This window comes from Panicum hallii, chromosome 5, assembly GCF_002211085.1.
Source record: "Panicum hallii strain FIL2 chromosome 5, PHallii_v3.1, whole genome shotgun sequence".
NCBI classification, from domain to species: Eukaryota; Viridiplantae; Streptophyta; class Magnoliopsida; order Poales; family Poaceae; genus Panicum; species Panicum hallii.
The window spans coordinates 16417208-16441768 of NC_038046.1; the positions used below are offsets into that span (position 1 = coordinate 16417208).

The 24561-nt window shown below is 46.9% G+C and overlaps 1 protein-coding gene and 1 pseudogene across 1 annotated transcript; both read left to right on the top strand.

Moving 5' to 3' along the window:
- Positions 1-10205: 10205 nt before the first annotated feature.
- On the top strand, positions 10206-12181 carry LOC112892496 (F-box/FBD/LRR-repeat protein At5g22660-like). Its single transcript, XM_025959644.1, has 3 exons — positions 10206-11234; positions 11340-11483; positions 11609-12181. Exons 1-3 carry the CDS (start codon positions 10206-10208, stop codon positions 11990-11992), a joined length of 1557 nt encoding a protein of 518 aa, XP_025815429.1. The 3' UTR covers positions 11993-12181.
- Positions 12182-14177: 1996 nt separating this feature from the next.
- Positions 14178-16309, top strand: LOC112895439 (annotated as a pseudogene).
- Positions 16310-24561: the final 8252 nt, after the last annotated feature.

Genomic DNA, 24561 nt, shown 5'->3' on the forward strand with positions numbered 1-24561 from the left:
GCGGGGCAATCAGGTTTTTGGAGAGCGTCTTCACGCGACTACTTTTCCAGAACCGTGACGTCTTCACCGGCGTACTGTTCACCGTCCGTCCCTGCACACCAACTCCGTCTATCAACATCACCGCCCGACTACTTCTTCAACAAGTACGACTACTCGGTGCCTTGATCGACTACCTCCTGAAGCTCGATTGACTACTTCAACAACTCGTACGACTACTTCCGAAAGGCAATCTACGCTCCCCGCGCATGCTGCCGTCCTCCTCCAGCGCTGGGCCCCTCCTCATCTCCGTGCGTGCAGTTCCCTCTTCCTCCAATTCACCTCATGTGCTGCCCCCTCCTCCTCCTCCTCCCAGTGCGAGTCGCCATGTCGCCGCGCTCCTCCTCCCCTCCCCGAGCCAAGGTTTTTTTTAAAATTTTTCAGTAAATGAATATTATTCATGTAGTTAGTGAATGTATATATTCATGTAGTTAGTGAATGTGAGTTAGTGTCGGTGTTTTACCGGCAAGCCTACCTAGGTATACCCTAAGATAATAGATTTGTAGGTAGGGTGTCGCCGAGACCAGGAACTCGAAGGTGCAAGCAACACAAGATGTAGACAGGTTCGGACCGTGATGTGCGTAATACCCTACGTCCTATATAATGGTTTGTATTGCCTTGGATTGGTTATCGTTGTGATAATTGTTTGGAGGGGGTCCCTACCCACCCTTATATAGTCTGGGTGACAGGGTTATATGGAATCCTAGCCCAATACTAGCTTAGGAGTCCTACTCGAGCACTACTCGGTTAGTTTCCTTATATTCCGACTAGACCTACTCATATCCATATGCAACATATGTAAGGTATAGGACATGCCCCATCCCTTATACTAGATATTTCTATGCTTTATGAGCAGTCCCGCTGCCCCAGGTCTGACAGTTAGTTAATGAATGTGAGTTAAATTAGCGAAAGTGTTATTACATGTGCATGTGTTGTTTATAAGACTTGTTAATTATTGAAATTAGTAAAATTATTCTTTTTGTTTTCCATTTGAATGCACACATACTCTAACACACACACACTCTCTAATGATGTATAGTTAGTGATTTAGAGAATAGTTAGTGAAGAATTTAGGAATAGTTAGTGTATACTCGATTCGATTATAGGAAAGAGTCTGCGCTGTCACCATTCTTTCTCTTTCTCTCTTTCGCGAGAGACAAATACATAGACACATACATAGAGAGACACATAGAGAGAGTGATAATGTGGACAGTGCAAACTCCTTTTTATAAGAAAGTACGAGGACTGTCTATTAACTTTCATATGTGAATGTGAATGTCAAGCTAATTTCATTGTGAAATGTGAATATGGTTATTTTTTTCATTTGAATATGGTTAGTTCTTTTCTTTTTGATTTCAATGTTAAAATTTGAATATAATTAGTGAATGTGAAAATTTGAATATAGTTACTGAATTCATTCATTTTTAACATTTATTAAATCCATTTGAATGATGGCTAGTTCTTTTCTTTTGAATGTGAATCCATTTGTATTATGAATGAATTATTGTGACACTCTAATGATGTAATATAAGGGATTTTTTTGTGCTTCTACCCAATATAGCCTTAGGAATTTTGTATTCAAAAGTGTATTCAAATATGATTCTTTTAAATTTTATATTGAAATGTGATTCTATTGAAATTTTGTATTCAAATATGTTTCTATTGAAATATGTAGAACTCGTAAATGGATCAATCATTGTCATCATCCCCGCGGAGGGAGGATGCAGCATCGAAAATCAACGAAGTCGAGCAAATTGCATCCTAGATGTTGTGGGACGACCTGGCGATGTCAGTGTGCAATTCGGGAACGATGATGCCGACGACGGTGTGCAATCTGGGGACGATGATGTTGATGACCTGGAAAACGAAGGGCCTGGGATTGGACACGGGGGTTGGGTGGATGGCGAGTGGCACGATCCGATAGATCCACACCCTATCGCTCCAAGAGAACGCTGTTCAAGGTCAGAGTTTGATCTGGATTACATTTCGAATCCAATTCAGGTAATGACTTCACGCAATTAATTACCACCTAGCTTTTAGTATATATTCTTCATAGACTACGCGTAATGACCAGCCGAAATCCTATGATCTGTGTAGGTGGCTTCAACAAGAAGGAGTAAACACCGACGCCGACCCCCGAGCCCCACAGAGGAAGAACTTGAAGGCAACGATAGCTCCGGTGCAAAACCTCAAACTACGACCTCTGTAGCCAAAGCAAATGGAAATAGGGTCAACAAGGAAGAAACTAATACCCCGAAGGCCAATAGACGGTCAACGCAGTTAATGCAGTAGGCGAGCCCATAGAGCTCCCTGAGGTGCGTGCAAAGTTTCAGAATGCAATCGGTGCTATAATTAGAACAAAGATGGTTTTGGATCCAACGATACCCGATTGGCTAACGGTTCCTAAGGGGAAGAAAGAAGCGATGTGGGCACTGTTGAGCAAAACATTTATTTTGCCACGAGGAATTCAGGAAAGAGTTAAGCATTATGCTAAGAAGATGCTGGGTGAAATTTTCCGCTGGTGGAAGAGTGATCCGAATACCAAGTATGTCCAAAAAGGCTGAGAGCCATTTGTAGAATATGAGGAAATCACACGGGCACAATGGGAGGAGTTTGTTCGGCAAAAGACCTCTGAGGAAGCTCTAGCCCTAAGCCAGACGAATAGAGAAATTGCAATGAGCAACATACATAAAGTTTGTCTTGGGCTGGGTGGATACCAAAGGCAGCTCGAGAAGTGGCGGCTTGCAAGAGAGGTGGCAATAGCCGCTGAGCAACCCGACCCTTTTGAAAACCTTGACGAACCTGGATGTGGCTTCAAGCAAGGAAGCCTAAGATAGTGGATGGCAAGCCGTAGTTTGACCAACTCGAGATCGAAGCGGTGGGAAAAAAAATGTATGAACTTAACGAGCTCCAGAAGCAAGGAAAGTTCAAAGCCAAGAGGGACAAGGATGTGCTCAGTACAACCATTGGGTCCAAAGAGCATGGAGGCCGCGTCAGAGGCTTGTCCTCTAAGTTGCCATCAAGCATGGTTCCAGTAGGACCGGGCTAGCTCTAGGAAGCATGACCGCTACAAGGAAGAATTGCAAGAAGCGGCAAAGAAAGCCCTAGAAAGTAAGTTTAGGTAATATTTTTAGGCAGCAATTGCAAAAGAGCACCAGTCCAGGCTATTATTGATTAACCCATCGTAAGAGGTGGGGCAATAGCAGATGGTGATGATGCCCCCTCCTGTATTGAGCCAAGCGAATACGGCATGTTCTCAAAGCAGTGTCGCATCTACCACGGCACAGCGATACCCAGTAGATTGCATATCCGTTACTACTCCCTGGTTGGTGTTGTATCCGATCGACAGAGCTGGGAAGACAAAGGAAGTTGCCAAGGCCCAGGTGTATCCGGGTGGAGGTTTGTTTGAGGGAAAACAGATCCCGCCCCTATATGTATGCGTACATGTGGAGCAACTCCTGAAATCAAGCTATAAGGATAACAAGATAGACATCCCCACTATGGATGGGAAGAATTGCCTTGGACAATGAGTCAGCAGTTCCATTATGTGGCATAAACGAGATATCGTACTGCTTCTGCTTGGTGCACAACCTATTGCTGCTCCGGATCATACATCGCCACCACTATCACAACAACAAGAAGGGGGCAGCACCTGAGCATGCTCCACCGACTCTTCCATCTCTTCCGGTCTCGCCATCATCACCACCACCACGAGAGGGGGTAGCACCAGAGCATACTCTACCGGCCCCGCCATCACCACCACCATGAGAGTCGTCACCACCGCCCCTGCTATCTCCACCGGCTCAGGTTGCCCGATCACGAGAGCTATCACCACCGACCCTACTATCACCAACGGCTCAGGTTGCCCGATCACGAGAGCATACTCCACCGGCTCCACCAACGGCTCCGGCAAAGGCTCCGCAGTTGGTGCACCGAGTGATACAGGCTTTAGGGAACGATCTAGAAGGGAAAGGGATTGCAGATTTATGGCACACCGCAAACAAAAAGGACAAGTCAAAAGCTAAGTCAAAGGATGATTCCAATTCTTGTTCCAGCAGATGACAGGGCTTTTTCTTGCCCCGCACTGACACGGACTTCAAAAAGAATGTTGGGGTTGATATACTTCCAGATTTATTGGATTGTCCTAAAATATTTAAGTATGGTAAACCATTTCTACCCGACTGGGCTATCATAGCGGTTCCAAGTGAAATGCAGAGGAAGCATAATTGGTATCTAAGGGCATGTAGACTTGGGATCCGTACCCTATGCGCTCCGTACCATGTGCAAGTATTCGGACTTCAAGGTCAGGGCATCATGGATGTCATGTTCGATTTTTGAGACACCCACAACATGTTCCACCTAGGTGAACTAGACATCGAAATGGTTAGACTCTGGTGCATGTAAGTGCCTCATCAATACTAATATCTTGTATGCTATGGCCTTAATTACTATATATGCATATCTAATTAATTGTCATACATTCAATTCTATAGGATGCAAACAAATGATGCTCTTGTTTTAGGTGAAAGGAGGAGATATCTTGATCCTACAGCTATTTCAGCTATGTGCGAGACCAGGCACACCAGCCCAAGTAAGTAGGCGGACGATGGTAACATGCCAGCTGGGTGTGAAACGCCCGAGGAGAAAAATAAGAAATGAATGTCATATCATAGAGATGTCATGAAGAGGGTTGCGGTCTACATAGGGGTTACGATGGTAAACTGTCAAGATGTGGCTGATACCATATATGCGCCATACCACATCGGGTAAGTCTAATTTCAATCTTTTCTAACAATATACACTTGCTCCGATCCATGGCTAAAAATCGTATATAATATTTTTACAGAAATCACTGGATTACTTTTTTGATACAGCCAAAGCTTGGAAGAGTCCTCGTATTGGACTCCTTGGATTAGCCAAAGAGTAGATACAATAATTTCTTATTCATCCTCAAAATGAAATGTTAGCGAATTTCTTATCTTCCATACGTACATCACGCTAATTTTTCCATAAAAGTAAATATTTATAAACTAACTTCTCATTTCTTTTTAAAATAGGGCTTAAGGGCGCCACATTAGAAAAGGAGGTGCTCATCCCACCGATAAAGATTCAGCAATGACTCTATGCACAAACTTCTTGTGCCAAAAGCAACCTGCAAATTCGTGTACTGCGGGTTTACATGTGCGAGCATTCGAGGGTGCAAGGGAGATACACAACAGATCCTGAACGTGTATGGGACTAATCTTTATTAGATATAGATATATATGTGTATATTATTTTTGCGTCTATCTAACATTTGCTTAATCTTTCCGTGGATTCATTAATTGCACATTCATCCAAGAAGGAACATGGGGGACTCCATGAGAAACAACTCCTAGAAGTAGTAGCCGATTTATATCGTTTCTTTATGCATGAAGTGATCCACCCAGACGGCACATTTTTTAAAAAAGACTACAAATTAGCAGCAGACCCTATATACATTAGTCTTCGTGACTGTGCGAACCAGCAGCACCGTGCCGCCTCAAGCAGCGTTGGAAAATAGAAGAAAAACATGTATTCAAGCAGCACTTTTAATGATGTACTCTAATGATGCACTGTAATGATATATGTGCTTTATTACTTTATAATTTAATATTATATGTGCAATTATTTATATTCATGAAACATATTCCATGTCGATCACTATGACATTCAATCGTGCACTAGCTCGATAGATCAAAATTGGCGGCAAACAAAATTTTAAAAGGTAGCGAGAAATAGATTTGAAAATTTTAAATTCAAATCAGTGAAATTTTAGGTGGGAAGGATGTTTCAGGGGCAGGTCATGCCCTAACCCGCCCCTGAAAATTTATTTCCATGGGTGGGTTAGGGCACAACCTCCCCCTGGAGATCAGTTTTCAGGGCCCCTGCAAACATCTATTTCTAGCTGCGAGAAACTGAGACAGGTAGCACCCTCCCCTACAAATGCTATTTTACCCGCCCCTAAAAATATTTTCTGTAGTTGTGGCCGGTGCAGATGGACCATCTATACCGGCATTATTTGGGCCTGCACGAATGAGCCGACATATATGAGGCGCTCTCCAATAGTGTATGGAAAGATAAACTATAGCAAAATGGAACTAGTATGATTACCTCAAAAAATAATTCATTTCCCTTGATCTTCATTGACATCAACCTCGCTCACTTGCAATTCAGTAAAGGGTAGTCCTAGTTTTGCGATAATATGATGTGTTGTCAGGTGCAACCATGGGCCGTACTACAGTTTGCGTAGTGCTAGTTGAATAATCGGCACAAATGATGAATTATGCAGTAGTGCTTGGCCGTGTTGGCCTTTTCAAGCATGGCCTTATGTACCATCTGATATTGTATGTGATGTTAATGTGTGCAATTTAAACTTTTAGAAACTTTAGTTTGAACGGTATGGTGTAGTGTAGAATAATTCAAAAATAGTTATTCTGATGACCTTATCCTATTAATTCTCAGAAATTTAAATTATGCATTTGAAAGTTAGTTCATAACTGCATATATGAGTTGGACATTCTTCGGTTTTGGTAGGTTGAGCTGGTTTGAATTGTTGATTCATATCCAAAACATTTAATCGCATGAAATTATATTAAATAAAATGTATCCTAAGATAGGACCTCGGTTTGCAACAAAACTAGAACCAAGGCCTGGCCTGCACTCTATGAAGCCCCCAGCTTGGCCCATTGGCAGCGCAGCCTGCACAGGTCCTAGCCGCATGATGCCACGTGCACGGGGTGCGGGTGTACATCATTAAAGGTGACACTATCGCTACCCATCGCCTGAAGGGCACATCAACTAGAGAGGAAAGTGGTGGGGACCACGGCCTACTACTGTATTATGGTCCATCAAAGCCTACCTCCATAGACTGTTTCTACGGTTAGCTTTCGAGAAATCTGCATGCATGCAAGAAAGTCAAAATTGATAACGTCATCCCACATGTATGCAATTTCAAAAATTAAAAAAATCATAAATCTTAAACCATTTATCTAACCATTGAGTTTCTTATAACAAGAACTTCAATACAACATCCCACTTGATTATATTTGGAAAAAAATATTAACATTTTTCAATCAGATGCACAATTTTTATAAGGCATGTACAGCTAGATCAAATTATATAAACTCATGGGACTAAACAATTGTGCATGTACAGAAAATTATATGTACTCATAGAAAAAAATATGTATTCAACAACAAATTACATGAACATCCGAAACAACACATCCATGTGAACAAATTATTCTTACAAGTGAACAATTTATTCTAAAAAGAATAATGAACAATTTTATCTATAAAGTGATCGAAATGTTTGAACACGTGAATAAATTGTTCTACATGGAGATCAAATATTTCCATATCGCAAACAAACCAATATAATTGGAAACAATTTATACAAAGTGAATAAATCAGTGTTGATCACCCAATAAGTCTACAGTATGAATAAAAAAAAGATATATTTTGAGCGTTAATCATTTTTAATGCGAACAAATAGTTCAGTATGGAAACAATCAAGTACAAGTCTATTGACATACAATTATATAACAAATAAAGATGGATAAACTATAAACCCAAATAATATCTACATGAGTTAGGACATAAAAAATGAAATAAAAGGAAAAAATAATAAAGAATTTAATATATATTGAGAGGATATATTAGATGGAGTAAATAAATAATAATTTTGGAACGTGAGGAATAGGACAAGAAAAGAAAAAATAAAGATTTGGAAGGAAAGAAATAGTAAGGAACAATAGAAACAAAATAAGAATGAAAAAGACTATGGCCAACTCTATCGGAGCATCAGCAAGAAAAAAAAGAAAATAGAAAAAGCAAAATTAGATCCATTGGCATGTTTTATTTAATTTATCACCCTGCTATCATAAGTTGTCTCGGTTAAGTCTAATCCTTTTGATAGTGACGCTAGATTAAATAATATCTACTAGATTTATCTTTTTATGGAAAAGAACATGCTTAATACAGTCCATGAATCAAGTCAGCTGTTTAGCCGATGGCTCACTCGTACGCTTTAAAATTAATTATGTCTACAATTCAGAAATTTAGCCTATGGTCTTGCTTTACGTATCGGACTTCGTAGCCGATGCCATATCGAAACACTTCGGAATCCCAGAGCATAAGTTCTGTTTAAATATTGATAAATTTATTTTTTTATTAACTACAAGTCAAATTAACTGGCATGCCACGAACCTTTAGATCAGGACCTTCACAAGTGAAGCAAATCTCTCAGATCTTAGCGTGTTCTATTACATGAAGATCGCCGCCAGATTTTTATATCAACACCTTCCTATGGGCCCTACATGCTTACAAGTGGGGCTGACAGATCAACCACCCAAGCCCACGGTTGATGTCATGCTAGCGTTTGCAGTACACGTGGTACAAATGAAGCACCATACATGTAACCTCTATTTTGATATTCCATACAATGGTAAATAACAAGGTTTCTTTAACTACTACAAAAATTGAATGTTTCATGGATATATCTTTTCCTCAAAATCTGCATTCTAGACTGACTAAGCAAATGGTCCCATATCTTGGTTTCACTAGGCCTCATCAGACTCATCGGTTGTGGTGGAGCGGGGTGGTGCTCGTGATAATGTTGGGGCTAGGAATGAACTAGAGGACCGCATCCACTTCAACCAGCGCAGAGCGAGACGTGGGTTTCCGGTTTGGTGGAGTGGTCGGAATGGTGAATCAATTTCATTTCATGCATGAGCGAGAGCAGCTAGGATTCACTGCTGCATTTTGTGGGCATGAGTGAGTCACACATGGGCCCAAAGGTTGTCTTAACAAGATCTTACTAAACTCAGGAGACAATGTGAAAATATTGTATGAGACAAAATGTATGTTTGGTAGCTTGAATAGGGTTTCGTAGAACCGCGTCGTACGTTCCACAAGCATGATGCACCGACCTTGGAAAAATGGAGTTTTTGGGTGGTTGCAGAAACATATGCAATAACCCAGCATCTACGGATGCAATAACCTATTTAGATATTTGGATGAAGAGTGAGCATATCCACCATGTTAGTAAGAGAAACTTTTTTGCATCCGCTAGTGCAGGTTGCTTGTATTCAACTTGCAACCAAACGAGACTTTTCCCTCCTCATATTATGAATCGACCGAAGTCGGAAACCGCAAACACACCTAAAGTTTCTTTAAGAGTTTTGAAAAGAAATTTTGATTTTCAAAAGCTACAAAGTGTTTTGGTATAACAATTCCCAATGCCTTATTCGGAATCATAATAATCCCCTCCCATTCGTACCAATTAAGAGGGATTAGAGAAAAAAATAATTCATTTTTTCTCTAATCTATAGTGACTTGCGAGGGAATGTGTTTATAAAAAAAACTCAAAGATTTCTGAAATTCCACTTAAGATCTATGATTTCTCTAAATCGTGATTTCACCCGTATTAGCATCACTAAATATTATAGCTTTGTATATAATATATGTCTTTGAAAACAATGACATTTGAACATATATCGCAATGGATTGAAGTCGTCCCCTTGCTTGCTATGCTAAGTTCATCTTTGAACCAAAGTTGATAAAAGAAAAAGACCGACCAGAAATTAAGATGTCAAGTTATAGTTTGATCTCATCGTTAGGTTGCAACAGTATATAGACTATTAATAACTATCCTGGAAGTTCAAATACAATCTAGTTTCAGAAAAAAATATTATAAATGCGCTGAATAGGAAAATCCACTCTTAGCTATGTACCATGCTTACGTCTATAAAGAATACTTTTTTGTAGAAATTTGTAAGGGGTGTAGGCCAGTCTCTCAATTTTGAGATAGAATGTTGGATATCTCTTTCACATGACAAACAATTTTTACTATTTTGAAAAGAACTACTCCTTCCGTTTTAAATTATAAATTATTTTAACAAATCTAGATATCTAGATATATATAGATATATAACAAAATATATGGATGGAGTATCTTTTTATCACACGCAATGTTAATATGTTCCCAAATGGAAACCCTAGAGGTTGGCTGATCCCCAGTCGGCCACTCCCCACTCCCCACTTCCCCAGCCCCCACAGTCCGCCGCCGCCTCCCCGAGCAACAGCGGCCTCGCTACTTCTCCCATTCCCCAAACCAAAGCCTCGTCCCCCACGGAGCAAGCGGCCGCCATGGAACGGCAGCCGCCACCGCCGCTGATCACAATGGAGACGATGCTGCACCAGATGGCGAGTCACGGCATGGGCGCGGAGATGGTGAACCCCGCCATGGACCTCATGTACGACCTCCTGCACAGCTTTCTCCCCTGCCCGTCCGTCTCCGCCGCCTCCTCCCTCTCCGCCGACTGCTCGCCCCCCGGAGGCGGCTCCGAGGACCGCCTTAGCGCCCTCCCGGACGCGATCCTCCGCAACGTCGTCTCGCGCCTCCCCGCCAAGGACGCCGCCCGCACCGCCGTGCTCTCCTCGCGCTGGCGCCCGCTCTGGCGCTCCGCGCCGCTCGCTCTCGTCGACGCCCACCTCCTCCAATCGGCCGGCGGCGAGGACTCACCCCACCACGCAGGCACCGGCTCCGTCACCGCCGCGGTGTCCCGCGTCCTGGAGGCCCACCGGGGCCCCTTCCGCTGCGTCAACCTCACCCGCATCTCCATGGGCGCGCACCGCGCCGAGCTCGCGCTCTGGCTCGACCTCCTCGCCGTCAAGGGCGTCGAGGAGTTCGTCTTCGTTAACCGCCCCTGGCCGCTCGACTTTCCCCTCCCCACCACGATCTTCAGCCTTGCCTCCGTCAAGCGTCTCTACCTCGGGGCTTGGGGGTTCCCTAACACCTCGGCTCTCCCGCGCGGCAAGGCGTTCCCCCACCTGCTTGAGCTCGGCCTCGGCTGCATCGCCATGGAGGACAGGGACCTCAACTTCCTCCTCGCCAGGAGCCCCGTCCTGCAGACCCTTGTGGTCTACGCGAGCCAGAAGTATGTGAACCTCCGCATCATCAGCCGCAGCCTGCGGTGTGTGCAGCTGTGCATGTGCATTGTCCATGACGTCTCCGTGGTGGACGCTCAGCGTCTGGAGCGGCTCTTCCTGTGGGAGGCGACAAGCGATGAGAAAGTTGGCACCAGGGTCAAGTTCGGCCATGCGCCCAAGCTGCGATTTGTGGGATACTTGATGCCTGGACTACATGTTCTTGAAGTTGGTAACACCATCATCAAGGTACTGTTCCCTCATTCCCTTCCTTTCAGTGATGATTACTAGTTTACTTGTCATCGATGCATCAAAGGTCTTGCGGACTTCATTGCAAAATTGTATGAATTGCAGGCTGAGACCAGGGCAAGCCCAAGAACCATCGTCCCAAGTGTCAAGACATTGGCCTTGAATGTGCATTTTGGAGTTCGCAGTGAAGCCAAGATGATTCCCTGCTTCCTCAGATGCTTTCCCAACATAGAGACACTGCATATCAAGGTGAATTGAACCACCCCTTGGCTATATTGGCGTACAATTGTATCACCTCCATTTGGTTGCTGCTGAGCTGTATGATCCAAGATCCATTACTAAGTAGCTGAACCACCAATTGATTTGGTTTGCAGTCTGAGGAAACTGATCAACCAGCTGGTAAGCTCAATCAGAAATTCTGGAAGGAGACCAGCGGCATCGAATGCGTGCAGTCACACATCAGGGAGATGGTTTTCCATGAGTGTCGTGGGGAGCGTAGCGAGCTTGCCTTCCTGAAGTTCATCCTGGAGAATGCGCAGGTGCTGCGGGAGGTGGTCATTTTGTTTGTCAAAGGTAGTCTCTCTTCAGGGGACAATGCAGCTGCCAAACTGAATAAGGATCTATCATCTGTGAAAAAGGCCAGTGAAAATTGTAGACTGGTGATCTTGGAGAGCAGTATCTCTCGGGGTGGTACTTGTTGGAGCTGCAAAGTAGCATCTGATTTTGATGTTGCTGACCCTTTTTATTGCTGCTGCTGAACCCAGCACGAGCTGTATGTCTCATGGTCCAAGCTATCTTTGTCTGCAAGTATTGTGTTCTGTTCCAAGTAACTGCTTTCAGACTGTTGGCATGTATTTTTTCTGAAGATAGTGCAGGTTCCTAGTAGTAGCACATGTAGCATGAGAAGCTTAGTGTTGAAGTTTCGCAGGACTGAGACTATTTTGATGGTTGATGTACTTGATAATTTGGTATTACTACCCTTGTGGTCCTATGGTTATTCTGGTTTCTTTTATTGTGATGTGAGCACCATTGCGGTGATGCAAGCTATGTTGATTTAGCATAAATTCAGATGCTGGAAGAAAGAGTGCTAGTTGTACTTTCTTTGCTGCAATCTGTTTAATCGGTCTTGCACAAACTTGTGGGTTACGGCTTCTAACTTATTGTGCTCCTTGTCGCTTCAGATTTTCAACATGAAGCAATTGTCCTGTTTCTGTCTTTCAGATGCCGTTCACTCTGCCTGTATTTATGAATCTCCTGTTGATGTTACAACTAACTAGTGGCCTAGTGGGGGCTTAATTCCATGCAGCTCTGCAGTATACCACCATTGTAGGGTCTCGTATCTATTCTAGTGCTCGTAACTATTGAGAAGAAGCAAGCATCATATAATGTACAGTCGAATTAACGAATTGTCTTCCGCAAAAAAAAAAGGAAATGACGAATTGTCGAGTTCTTTTTCTTTAAATAAGGAGTAGACGAATTCTGACCAGCAGTTGTTTTGGAAGTGTTTCAAGCATTTTGGGGCAACTCAACAAGGCAAGCTGTAGGAGTATTACCAGCAGTTGTTTTGGAAGTGTTTCAAGCATTTTTGGGCAACTCAACAAGGCAAGCTGTAGGAGTATTTTATGGAGAGTTTCATAGCATTAAATTTTATCCCACACCATCAATTTTGTTGACATGGTGAGAAGAGAGAAGGAGAGAGTTTTATGGGATGAGAGAGGAGTTTCATCCCCGAGAAACTCAATCAGTATAGTTACCTAATTCTCAATCTTAATAACTGTGCTATAAAACTGTACATTAAGACCGGCCTTAAGTGGATTAATCGATACTGAGACACAGTGCATTGATATAAGTAAACAACTGCAACGACAAGAGTAAATAACTGTAAGAACATTCCATCAATCCCGAGACCGTGGTCATCACACCCACACTGCTGGACCAGCCAGATTTCTTCATGGGCCCGTGAGGAATCCGCTTTGGACAAACGGCAGGCTGCCACCCCGCGCCTGCCAAACAATAGGATCAAACTAAAACTAACAGCTTCAAGAGTTCGAGGAAGACGCCGACTCCGGTGGTGTCCGGAAACTTCCAGAAGCCGAGGTAGACCGGCGGGCGTTAGCGCAGCGGAGGAGGTTGGGAACTATTCCCAGTTCTATATGTAATTCGGATCTATTCGTCGCACAGCTCTCACCTCATGCGATGCTCCCGCACTACCTTGTCTCCACCGCCAGCCAAACCGCCACCATCGCCGGGCCGCCGCCGCCGCCCCCGACCTTCCCTCTAGAGCCGCCGGCTATGGAAGCCGTGCCCCACCCCGAAAATCCGAAACCCTAAAACCACCACCTCGACCACCACCTCGGCCGGCGACGACCTCGCCGCCGGCTGCTCCCCCACCTCCTACACCTTGCCGGCGGTCGCTCCCTAGAACCCTAACCCTAGCACGGTGAGCGGCGGCAGCAGCAACCGTGGGCCGTAACTGGATCCTATGTGACAGGTTACATCGTACCCGCGCACATGACCCCGAATATTAGCGGAATGCATGGGGGAGCCGCGTGTCAACGCCTCAACGGCACGTCGTCTCTGAGCTGGGAGGTTTACGGAGACGAGGTCCTCAACAGGCGCCGGGTAGTAGGGGGGCTGCCGTGGACCCCGAGCGCCGCCGGCGCTAGCGGGTGGAGAGCGCGGTGGTGTGGACGCATCCTTGATCGGGATGGGAGGCGACGGTGCTTGCCTGCCTTGCGGACCTCCTGGGCCGAAGCGGGCTTCAAGCCCAGGAGCCCGCTTCGGCCCAGGAGGTCCGCACGCGGGTTTCTCGTGTCCCGAGTCCAATTCTGTCCGACTCGATGTCAATGCCTTTCGATCGGAGGAGAGAGAAGCGAAACGTCTAAGCCCAAGCCCAAAAGGCCACGGCCACCGGAACACGCCGCCGCCGCCGCAAGCGCATCGATGGGGCGCAAGGAAAGAGGTGCCCACGCCGCCGGGAAGAAGGACAGGCCGGTCTCCGTCTCCGCTATGCTCGCCAGTCTGGACGCGCCGGCGGTCATGGCGGCAAAGCCCTCCAAGCCCAAAGGCCAAGCCGTCCAAGGCGCAGGCGTCGTCCTACCTGGGCGACGTCGACCTGCCCCCCCTCCGACGACGAGGAGGAGGATATGCCGGCCGCGCCTCTCTCTTCTCAAGGAACAGGGCTTCCCTAGCCGCCGCCGACCTCAGCGCCGCGGCGCCCTCGGCCAAGGACGCGAGGAAGAAGGAGAGGCGCGAGCACGAGGCCGCCACGCAAGCGGAGGCCGCCAGGCGGGAGGCGCTCCGCGACGATTGCGACGCCATTTCCGTCGCCCGGCGCGCGCCCCAGCCGCCAAGGGGCCCGCCTCCGCCGCCGCGGACAACGCCAGGGACATCGTGCTCGGCAACTTCTTCGTGTCCGCGCCCGGCGCGAAGCTGCTCGACGGCGCCTCGCTGCGAGTCTCGCACGGCCGCCGCTACGGGTTCGTGGGACCCAACGGCAAGGGCAAGTCCAGCTTGCTGAAGAAGCTCGCGCGGCGGGAGCTCCCGGGGCCGCGGAACATCGACGTGCTTCTCGTGGAGCAGGAGGTCGCCAGCGACATACGGACGGCAATCGAGGCGGTGGTCGCGGCCGACGAGGAGCTCACGGCGGCACGGCGCTCCGCCGCTCCGCAAAGAGCACGATAAGCTCGAGGCCTCTAACGATGCCGAGGACGACGACCGTCTCGCCAAGGTGTATGAGAATTGAGAAGCTCAACCTCCAAGGCTCTGATGCCGCCCGGGCACGCGCGTCCAAGATCCTTGCGGGGTTGGGGATTGGGGTTCGACCAGGCCAGCCAGGCGAAGGCCACCAAGGAATTCAGTGGCGGCTGGAGGATGCGCATCTCCCTGGCCCGCGCGCTCTTCATGCAGCCAACCTTGCTGCTCCTCGACGAGCCGACCAACCACCTGGATCTCCGGGCAGTGCTGTGGCCGGAAGAGTACTTGTGCACGTAGTGGAAGAAAACGCTCATTGTCGTGTCCCATGACCGGCCGGGGACTTCTTGAACACTGTCTGCAGCGACATTATCAATCTGCATGACAAGAAGCTTGATTTCTACCGTGGCAACTTCGACGATTTCGAGAGTGGTTTTGAACAGAAGAGGACCAGGGCAATCCGGGAGCATTAGAAGTATGAGAAGCAGGAGAAGGCAGCTAAGAGAAGTGGGGACAAGGCTGCAGACGAGAAGGTGATCAAGCAGGCGATGTCAAAGGCAGAAAAGACCAAGGGGAAGGGGAAGAATGCTTCAAATGATCACGATGACTAGAAACCGGTGACTGTACCACAGAGATGGCATGACTATTATGTTAAGTTTCACTTCCCTGAACCCACTGAACTCGCACGGCCACTCCTTCAGCTTGTTGAGGCAGGTTTCAGCTACCCTGATCGGCTAGGCTTCAAGCTGTCGGCTGTCAATGTTGACATCGACATGGGCACACGTGTGGCTATTATTAGCCCTAATGGGGCAGGGAAATCCACCCTTCTTAAGCTACTAGCAGGCGATCTTGCACCAACCGAAGGTCAGGTGAGGAGGAGCCAAAAGCTGAGGATTGGTCAATACTCACAACATTTCGTCGAGGTATTAACAATGGAGGAAAATGCAGTTGAGTATCTACTCAGGATCCACCCTGACCAGGAGGGGATGAGCAAGGCAGAGGCTGTCCGTGCTAAGCTTGGCAAGTTTGGATTACCGAAAGAAAACCTTCTCACTCTGATTGATAAGTTATCTGGTGGTCAGAAGGCCCGTGTCGTCATTATCTCAATTGCGATGGGGCATCCTCACGTTCTTCTGCTGGATGAGCCAACAAATCACCTAGACATGCAAAGCATTGATGCATTGGCTGATGCTTTGGACGAGTTCGCCGGAGGTGTTGTCCTGGTTAGCCATGACTCGCGATTGATCTCTAGGGTTTGTGATGATGAGACGAGGAGCCAGATATGGGTTGTGGAAGATGGCGCTGTGAACACGTTTGATAGAACATTCGAGGATTACAAGGATGAGCTCATGGAAGAGATCAAAAAGGAAGTGGCAGACTAATCTTTCTTCCACAGCTGAACGAGTTGTACATAGGCAATTCAGGTTCTACTATGAGCCTGTACAAAATTAGTAATGCGTGTTACATAGTGTATTTACTCTGCTCTTATATTAGTTGTATGTATGAACATGAAGACGTGTCATTTCATATAAGCAGTGTTTGTCTTTCCGTTTGTTTTGAATTGTGAGTTTGTGACATATTGTTTGAAATCTAAACGCTAAAAAAAGTAAACATTGTCAACTATTGCATTTCGTGTTCTTAATATTTGCATTTGCTTCAGAACCCATTTGTCAGCGTTCGTGCTTGATGCCTGTGAGTGCTGCCCTGTTCCGTATGTTTGCTTTGCTAGGGTAGCATGGTTTACCCTTGCTCCAGCCCACCACCCATGTTCAACTCATCTCTTTCTGCCAAAACGAGATACAAGGCAGAAAGATGGTAAAATATGGATTCTGGTAAATCGGCTAGTTGGCTGTAAAATGAACTCAGACGGGTCACAGGCCTATTCAAAGAAATTTCTTTAATTCTTGCTGTGAATCAAACATTCAAACAGTTCGCTCAATGAGCTAATTTGGCAATTCAATATCCATGATGACTACAAACTGACCATATGCACCAGGCTCTTCACCGTCCTTGCCGTCCTCGCCATTCTACTGACACTGCATATTATGTCTTTTTGTTGAATGGTATCACATAAACAAAAGACACCAGTAACTGCAAACGTGGGTTTTCAGAGCAAGCAAACTTTTGCATCAAGAACACAGTCGTGGAACTTCAGCTCATTCCAGTGGAGCATAAATAACCATGTTGCGTGTAGAATATTTGTGCACAGTAGCATTACTGTCTAACCATTAAGTCGTAATGCAGAGACAACGAACACACCTATTTTTACTTCGCTGCTCAAGCTCAAGTCTTCCCTCAGACCTGGCGAGGTCGTGGTGGCTACCAGAGTAGGGAAGGTCCTAACCTCTCCACACAATAATAGATCCAAGGATAAACATCGAGGTAATTACGCAACATGTCAAAAGTCGTTCAGGAATTTCAGAAGACGAAATCAAAATTCAGAGAGACTATAGGTAACTCTGATCATAAACAAACTTGGCAGAAGTCCATGCATGACTAAACCAGAAATGAAAACAATGCAATTTCCCAACATTGACTAAATCAGAAATGAAAACAATGCAATTTCCCAACATTAATTATACATTGCTCCTATCGGATCCAGTCATAGAATGAGGGAATTTCGATCAGCTACTAAACTAGGACCATCACAGAAAGTCAGAAAGTAGACATGTTAATACATCTTTCCAAGGGACCATATAGCATTCCTGACTTCAATGCTTACAACGATTCATGACTGTCACCTGAAGAGAAACACCAAAAAACTATAGTGAGCAAGCATTCTTAGTTGCATATTCTGAGACTGCAACAGAATCTCTCAAAGTGGTCATAAATCCTGGAATATGTAGCCAGCTTGAAGTTCATCACCTAAATGGGTCTTGCACGGATAGATCAGATGCTCTACGGAAGGATCAAACGTTCTTTACTTTAGGCCCCAACAGCAACACCAAACATTTGTTGGCTGCCCATTTACTTCCACCTATAGCCCGCAGTTCGTGAGTTATCTTATCTGCCTCTTCCGCTGAAGCAAATTTCTCTCTGGTCAACACCAGCAGCAAAGCCTGCAGCTTCTTCGCATGCTTGGTGATGAACTTGAGGAATTCAAACTCGCTTCGGTCCCCTCGGAACTCATGGATAACAATTTTTTCAACAGTTGACTTCAGACATTGAATAGGATGGGCTTCGTGCCAGAACTTGGCATGGTGCCTGCCCGTTGCTTCACCATCTATAGCAGACTGCAAAATCAGCGAGGAACTCAGGCACAGATTAATCCTGCACCAAGCATTCTGATGTCAGCAATCGATGATGTGACTGCCAATGACAAACGGGATGAATGCTTGTACGTCACCTCAATGTGCAGAGTATCAATGTTTGGAAAGCATCTGAGGAAGCTAGGCAGCATATTGACCTCCTTGAAGACACCAAAATTTGCTCTTAAAGCCAAGATCTTGACGCTGGGGACAATGGAACTTGGGCTTGCCTTTGTCTCAGCCTGCAATGCAATATACAAGAGGAAATGCCATGGATCACTGAGTCACTGAGAAACCAACATAGGTAAATAAAACTTCCATATGAAAGATATGTCAGATTAATACATTGATGACAACGTTGGCAATCTGCAGTTTGTGAACTCTTGGCTCCAAGTAACCAAGCACCCGCAGTTCAGGTGCTCGATCAATCTTGATATTCATAGGCTCAGTACCACCAGCTGTTATCCATACATAGGACGAGCCGCACCAGGCGTGGGGCATCCACCACAGCAAGTTCATCTGCCGCAGACATCCAGAGGAGCATGCACTGCCGGCTTTGACCACGGAGGCAGATGCGCTTGGGCATTCTGCTTACGATGACTGCGAGGGCCTCCAGCTCGGGGCTGCATGCAAGCATGTGGTCGAGGAACCCGTCACTCATGTCAGTGCTGAACATGCGGAGTTCCTTGAGGTGGGGGAAGACCTCGGCGCCGGTGGTATCCCGGAGCGTCCAGGAGCCGAGGAAGAGGCGGCAGAGCGAGGCGCAGCGGAGGATGTCGGCGGGGAGGCGACGTCCTCTTATTGGGGAGGAATCGTTGAGCAGGGCAAGGTCCTGTACGCCCTTGTCAGCGAGGAGGCGCGCCCACTCCGCGAGGTCGCGCTCGCGCTCGAGGGACGCCAACGAGAAATGGGTGAGGTGGACCGCGCGGAAGGGGCCCGGGTGGTCGGTAAGGACGCGCCCGACAGCGGCGGCGGCGCGCGCGGGCTCGAGCTCGGCCGGAGGGAGGCGGACGTCAGCGTAGCGGAGGACGAGCGGGGTCGAGCGCCAGAGGCCGCGCCAGCGGGAGGCGAGCGCGGCGGTCCGCGCGCCGTCGCGGACGGGGAGGCGGGAGACCACATCGCGGAGGTCGTCCGGGAGGGTGCTGATGCGGTCCACGCCGTCGGCTGCTGGGGTCGCGGCGATGGAGTGGGCGCCGGCGGGGGAACCACTCCAGCATGCCCTCGAACACTGCCGCCATGACGGAGACGATTTGGGATTGGGATTTTTGGAATTTTGGATGGCGGAGGCGGAGGCGGAGGCGGAGTGCGGAGCAGCAGAGCAGACTCGAGTCGAGACGAGTGAGTGACCTGTCGCTGGACGTGGGGAGCTAGGGTTTGGTGTCGAGCGAGGCGCTGCCTGCCACCGTGGGCCAAAAGTTGGAAACGGATGTTTTTTGGGCCCATCAACTAAACTAGCTGGTCCAGTCAGGCTGACCACTGAGAGATGCTCCCGTTCACAGAGAGAGAGAGAGAGAGAGACAGAGCTCTTGCAGTTATTTATTACTTCTGCCGACACCCGGCCCAGGGATTGATCAATGGTGACCAAGTACATACTAATCCTGTCGTCTCGCGGTTGATTTGATCATTTGGTTAGCATAAATGCATAATTTACAGTGGGGTAAAGTAAGTATTACCTGGCCACTTTTAGATTTCAGGTCGAGGCTCACTCCATGCAGTGACGAAATTCCAAATTTATCAGTTTAGGGTTTGGTGTTCGAGCGAGTTGCTGACTGCCGCTACGGGCCACGTGCCGGGAACGGGTTCCTCGTAGGTCCGTTGAGAACAAGTATAATGAGATGATGAAAATGAACTGCAAGAGTCGATCGCAACCTGGTTAAATTATCAACCATGCATTGTTCTAACCAACCAACAATGTAGAGCACAATGTGGCGCTATAGGAATTAAATGTTCTTTGTTCACTTTTGCCGATACTACACGGCAATGTGCTATTTTTGCTTCTGTTTGGAGATTGATTAAGCGTCACACGGCCGTCTCATCCGCCAGGTCAGAATACATTTTCAGTTTGATGTATAGCTTGCCCCAGTTTCATCTTGGGCGTTTTGCCTTCGGGTAAGTTCACACATCTCTTTCTGCCAAAATGTACTATAAAATGGGAAAACTGGTAAAGCTTTTTGACTTTATGCGGTTATTAAATTGATGGGTTAGCAGGAAAATGAAAATCTGATGGGTTTATGCGAAGAAACTTCTTCAGTTCTTGCTGTGGATCAAACGCTCAAAGACAAGCTCAGTTACACGTATGCATATTGGACTTCATCTCCGTGTTCTACTGAAACTAAATTTGTGAGTTTTGTTTTTTGTTTAGTGACATGCAAACAAAAAGGAAAAAACAAGCTACCTGAACTGTCAGAGTAAACATATGTTAAATTAGAGCAGAATTCTAATTTAGGCAGTGAAATTCTATTTATGGAGTACATAGCAAGACCTGTAGTAAATTCTACTTGCCTTCTCAAGCGCAACTCGTTCGCCTTGATCTGGCAAGTGGAAGTCACACAACCACAAAGCCAACAACCTGTGTCAGGAAAGCTTAGTCCCTAATCTCCCCAAGCAAAACAATAGATTCTAGGTCAAACATAAACCTAATTACACAGCATGTCAAAACATGGTTAAGGATATCTAGATATATTGGTAGCATGAATCAAAGCTACAACAGAGGAATCACTAGCACAGACTCCTCATCATCAAAGCATGGAATTGTGTAAATGCCACAAGATGGAATTGTGGTAGAAGATATATAACCAAAATTTAGAAAAGACCATAAATAATACTCATTATATATGAAATTGACAGAAGTCCGTGCATGGCTAAGCCAATGAGTGCAATCAGCAGGCCGTAGAACATCCTACTGAGGAAGATAGCATCACAATTCACAAGCGATGTAATACCCCAATAATTACCACAGCAAAAGGGGCAAATCTCATCAAACATGAAAGGATACATCATTTTGTAGCGCTAGTAACTTCAACACTTACAACCATTTGTGCTAGTTGAAAGTTGAAACATGCCTACTTCCAGAAAAGAAATGCTAAGACACAGCAACAGAATTGAGATAAAATCATTTCCTCAAGGTTTACATAATGAAACATGTAGCCACCTTCGAATTCATCAACAAAACGGGTCTTTAACCAATAGATCAGATGCTCTAGCGAAGCTCGACGTGCAATCTAATTTGGGCCCCACCAGCAAACACTTGACATCCTTCAGCTGCCCATGAACATCTTGTTAGAGCCCTCAGTTGGCGATTCACTTCGTACACCTTGCCCGCTGAAGCGAATGTTTCTTCGGTAAACACAAGCGCCAAAGTCTGGAGCTTCCGAGCACGCTGGGCAATGAACTTGATGAATCCAAACTCGCTTTGCACCCCTTGGAATTCATGGATGATAATTTTGCTGATATGTGACTTCACGCACTTGATAGGGTCAACCTCCTGCCAGAACTTGGCATGGTGCCTGCCAGTGGCTTCACCATCTCTAGAAGACTGCAAAATCAGTGAGGAATTCAGTCAGTGATGAACTGTGGCAAAAAGATAATTTTTCCGAACTGTGAAGGAAGCTGGGTGAATGATTAGCAGATGATAATTGAATAAGTGAGTCGAATGTTACCACAATGTGCAGTGTCTCAACATTGGGAAAACATCTGAGGAAGCTGGTTAGCATATTGACATCCTTGGAAACACCAAAATTCAGCTCTAAAGCCAAGATCTTGATAATTGGGACGATGCAACTTGCGCTTGCCTTTGTCTGAGCCTGCAATGCAACATAGAATGTTTATGGACCACTGAGACGGGTAGATCAAACTTCCTTACAGAAGAGATGAAAGGTACTAGTACATTGATGATGGTGTTGCCAATCTGGAGTTGGTGAAGTCGTGGATCCAAGAGGCCAATCACACGCAGCTCAGGTGCACCATCAATCTTGAGTACCATACGCTGATTATCACCCATCGTATTCCAGAGAATGAGCCGCTCCAGGTGTGGAGCATCCACCACTGCGAGCTCCTCTACCACACCCATCCAGAGGAGCAAGCACTTGAGGCTTTGGCCGCGGAGGTGGATGCGCTTGGTCATTCTGCTTATGATGAGCGCGAGGGTCTCCAGCTTGGGGCTGCAGGCAAGCATGTGCCCGAGGTCGTGTTCACTCATGTTGCCGCTCAACATGTTGAACTCCTTGAGGTGGGGAAAGACGTCAGCGCCACGGGGAGCACCGGCGGTATCCGGGAACGTGCAGGTTCCAAGGTAGAATCGGTGGAGCGAGGCGCAACGGAGGATGTCGGCCGGGAGCCGGCGGAGCGAGGTGCATCGGGTGATGTCGGCGGCGCGGCGCGGCAAGGGTGGATTGTCGAGGAAGACGAGGTCCTGGACGCCCGGCGAGGAGGCGCGCCCAATCACCTAGCTCGCGCTCACCGGATGTAAGAGAGCAGTGGGAGGTTGAAATTGCGGAAGGGGCCCGGGTGGTCGGCGAGGATCCGGCCGACTGCAGCGTCGGGGCTCGCGCGCTCGCCGTCGGATGCCAGGAGGAGGTCGGCGTCGCGGAGTACGAGCGCGCGGCGCGCTAGAGGCCGCGCCAGCGGGAGGCAAGCGCGGCGATGCGCGCGGCGTCGCGGACGGGGAGGCGGGACTCGGGAGACGACGTCGCGGAGGAGGACGTCCGGGAGGGCGCTGATGCGGTCCACGCTGTCGGCAGCCGGGGTCGCGGCCGCGGCGGAGGAGAGGGAGGGGGTGGCCGGGTGGCCGCCGGGGAACGCGCCCCGGATTCCCTCGATGTCGATGAGCCAGGCCATGGCGGAGAGGGTTTGGGTGCGGGGATTTTTGGCTCCTCAACGAGGCGGAGCGAACAGTGAGGTAGTGATGTGGTCGGTGGCTGTACTTTTTGCATTTTTGAACTTTTTTAAATCATATTTGGATTTCTGGAGGACGTATTTCCGAACTTAAACCTTAACATCGGCACCGTGAGTCATGGCGTCGAAGTAACACGTCTCGGCGCCGTGAGTCATGGCGCCGAAGTAACATGTCTCGCCGTCAAGGTCCTAGCACACAAGCTGATTTGGATAACGGCTCGGCGTCATGACCGATAGCGCCAAGCTCGGCGTTATAGACCATGTCACCGAGCCTTTATCCTGTACGTCGCAGCCCATCCCTCTCCCCGCACTCTCTTCCTCTCTTTGTCTTGTGAGTTCTTCCTCTCCCTTGCCGGCCGCCCCTCCGCCGTTGCTCCCATTGCGTGCCCTCCTCCAGGGCGCCGCCCGCCCGTTCCGACCGGCACCGCACAATGGCGGCCCCGCGCAGCCTCCTCTGGCGGCGAGGGCGGCCCCGTGCAGCCTCCTCTGCCCGGCCGCTGCACGAGCAACGGCACGGCCTTCTCCACTCGGCCGGCAAGCCTCCGTAAGTTATTTTCAATTTTTAATTTAGTTAGGCATTGTAGTTAGCAATTTAGATAATTATAGATACCTTATTTAATTAGTTTTAGTAGTTTAGTTAGGTAATGTAGTTAGTAATTTTTTGTAGATAGTTAGAATAGAAAATTTAGTTAGATAGTAGATGTAGGTATTTAGTTAGGTAATTTAGTTAGATAAATTTAGATATTTAGTTAGGTACTTCAGTTAGGTATTTTAGTTAGGTATTTTCAAAGTAATTCTAGGTATTTCGTTAGGTAATTTAGTTAGTTAGGTAATTTAGATAGTTAGGAAATGTTATTAGTTATTTTTGTATATTATACCCGTCATAACCTTCGCGTTGTGCATACAAACTAGATAGATAATTTAATGACCTTGTATTATGGAGGCAGTATCGAAATAGATGAGTTTGGGAATGTCACTTTTGGTGGAATGCACAGAGTCTCTCTGATATTCGATGATTGGCTATTGTGTAGTGAGTTGTTTGGTAGGGCTCGTGATAAGCTTCAATGCAATTCAAATGAGGATGCCATCTCAGTTCAAGGGATCGTTCAATTTGGTAAATCGGACCGGATTTTTAGACGGTTGGTCCCAATTGCATGTAAGGTTGAATGAGAGAAGTATATCAAGACTGTCATGAAGAATGAGTATTAATATTTAGATTTAGCGGTGTGGTTGTCAAATGCTCCCACCCCTCGTGGGTTTTCGCAAGAACAGGAGAATCCGCCACTTATTGACCCTCCGTTACCCAACCTTAGAGCTGGATCAGGAAGATGCGGTTGCGGTCTCTGATGCTCAATTTGGTCCGAATGAGTTTGGCATTTGTCCTGATGCTGGTGCACATTGTTGGATTGATGTATTGGTACGGCCCCTCAGAAGATTCCTTTGACTCAGAACCATCCAAGTAAGTGTCGTAGTAACACCATCTTTTCTTTTAT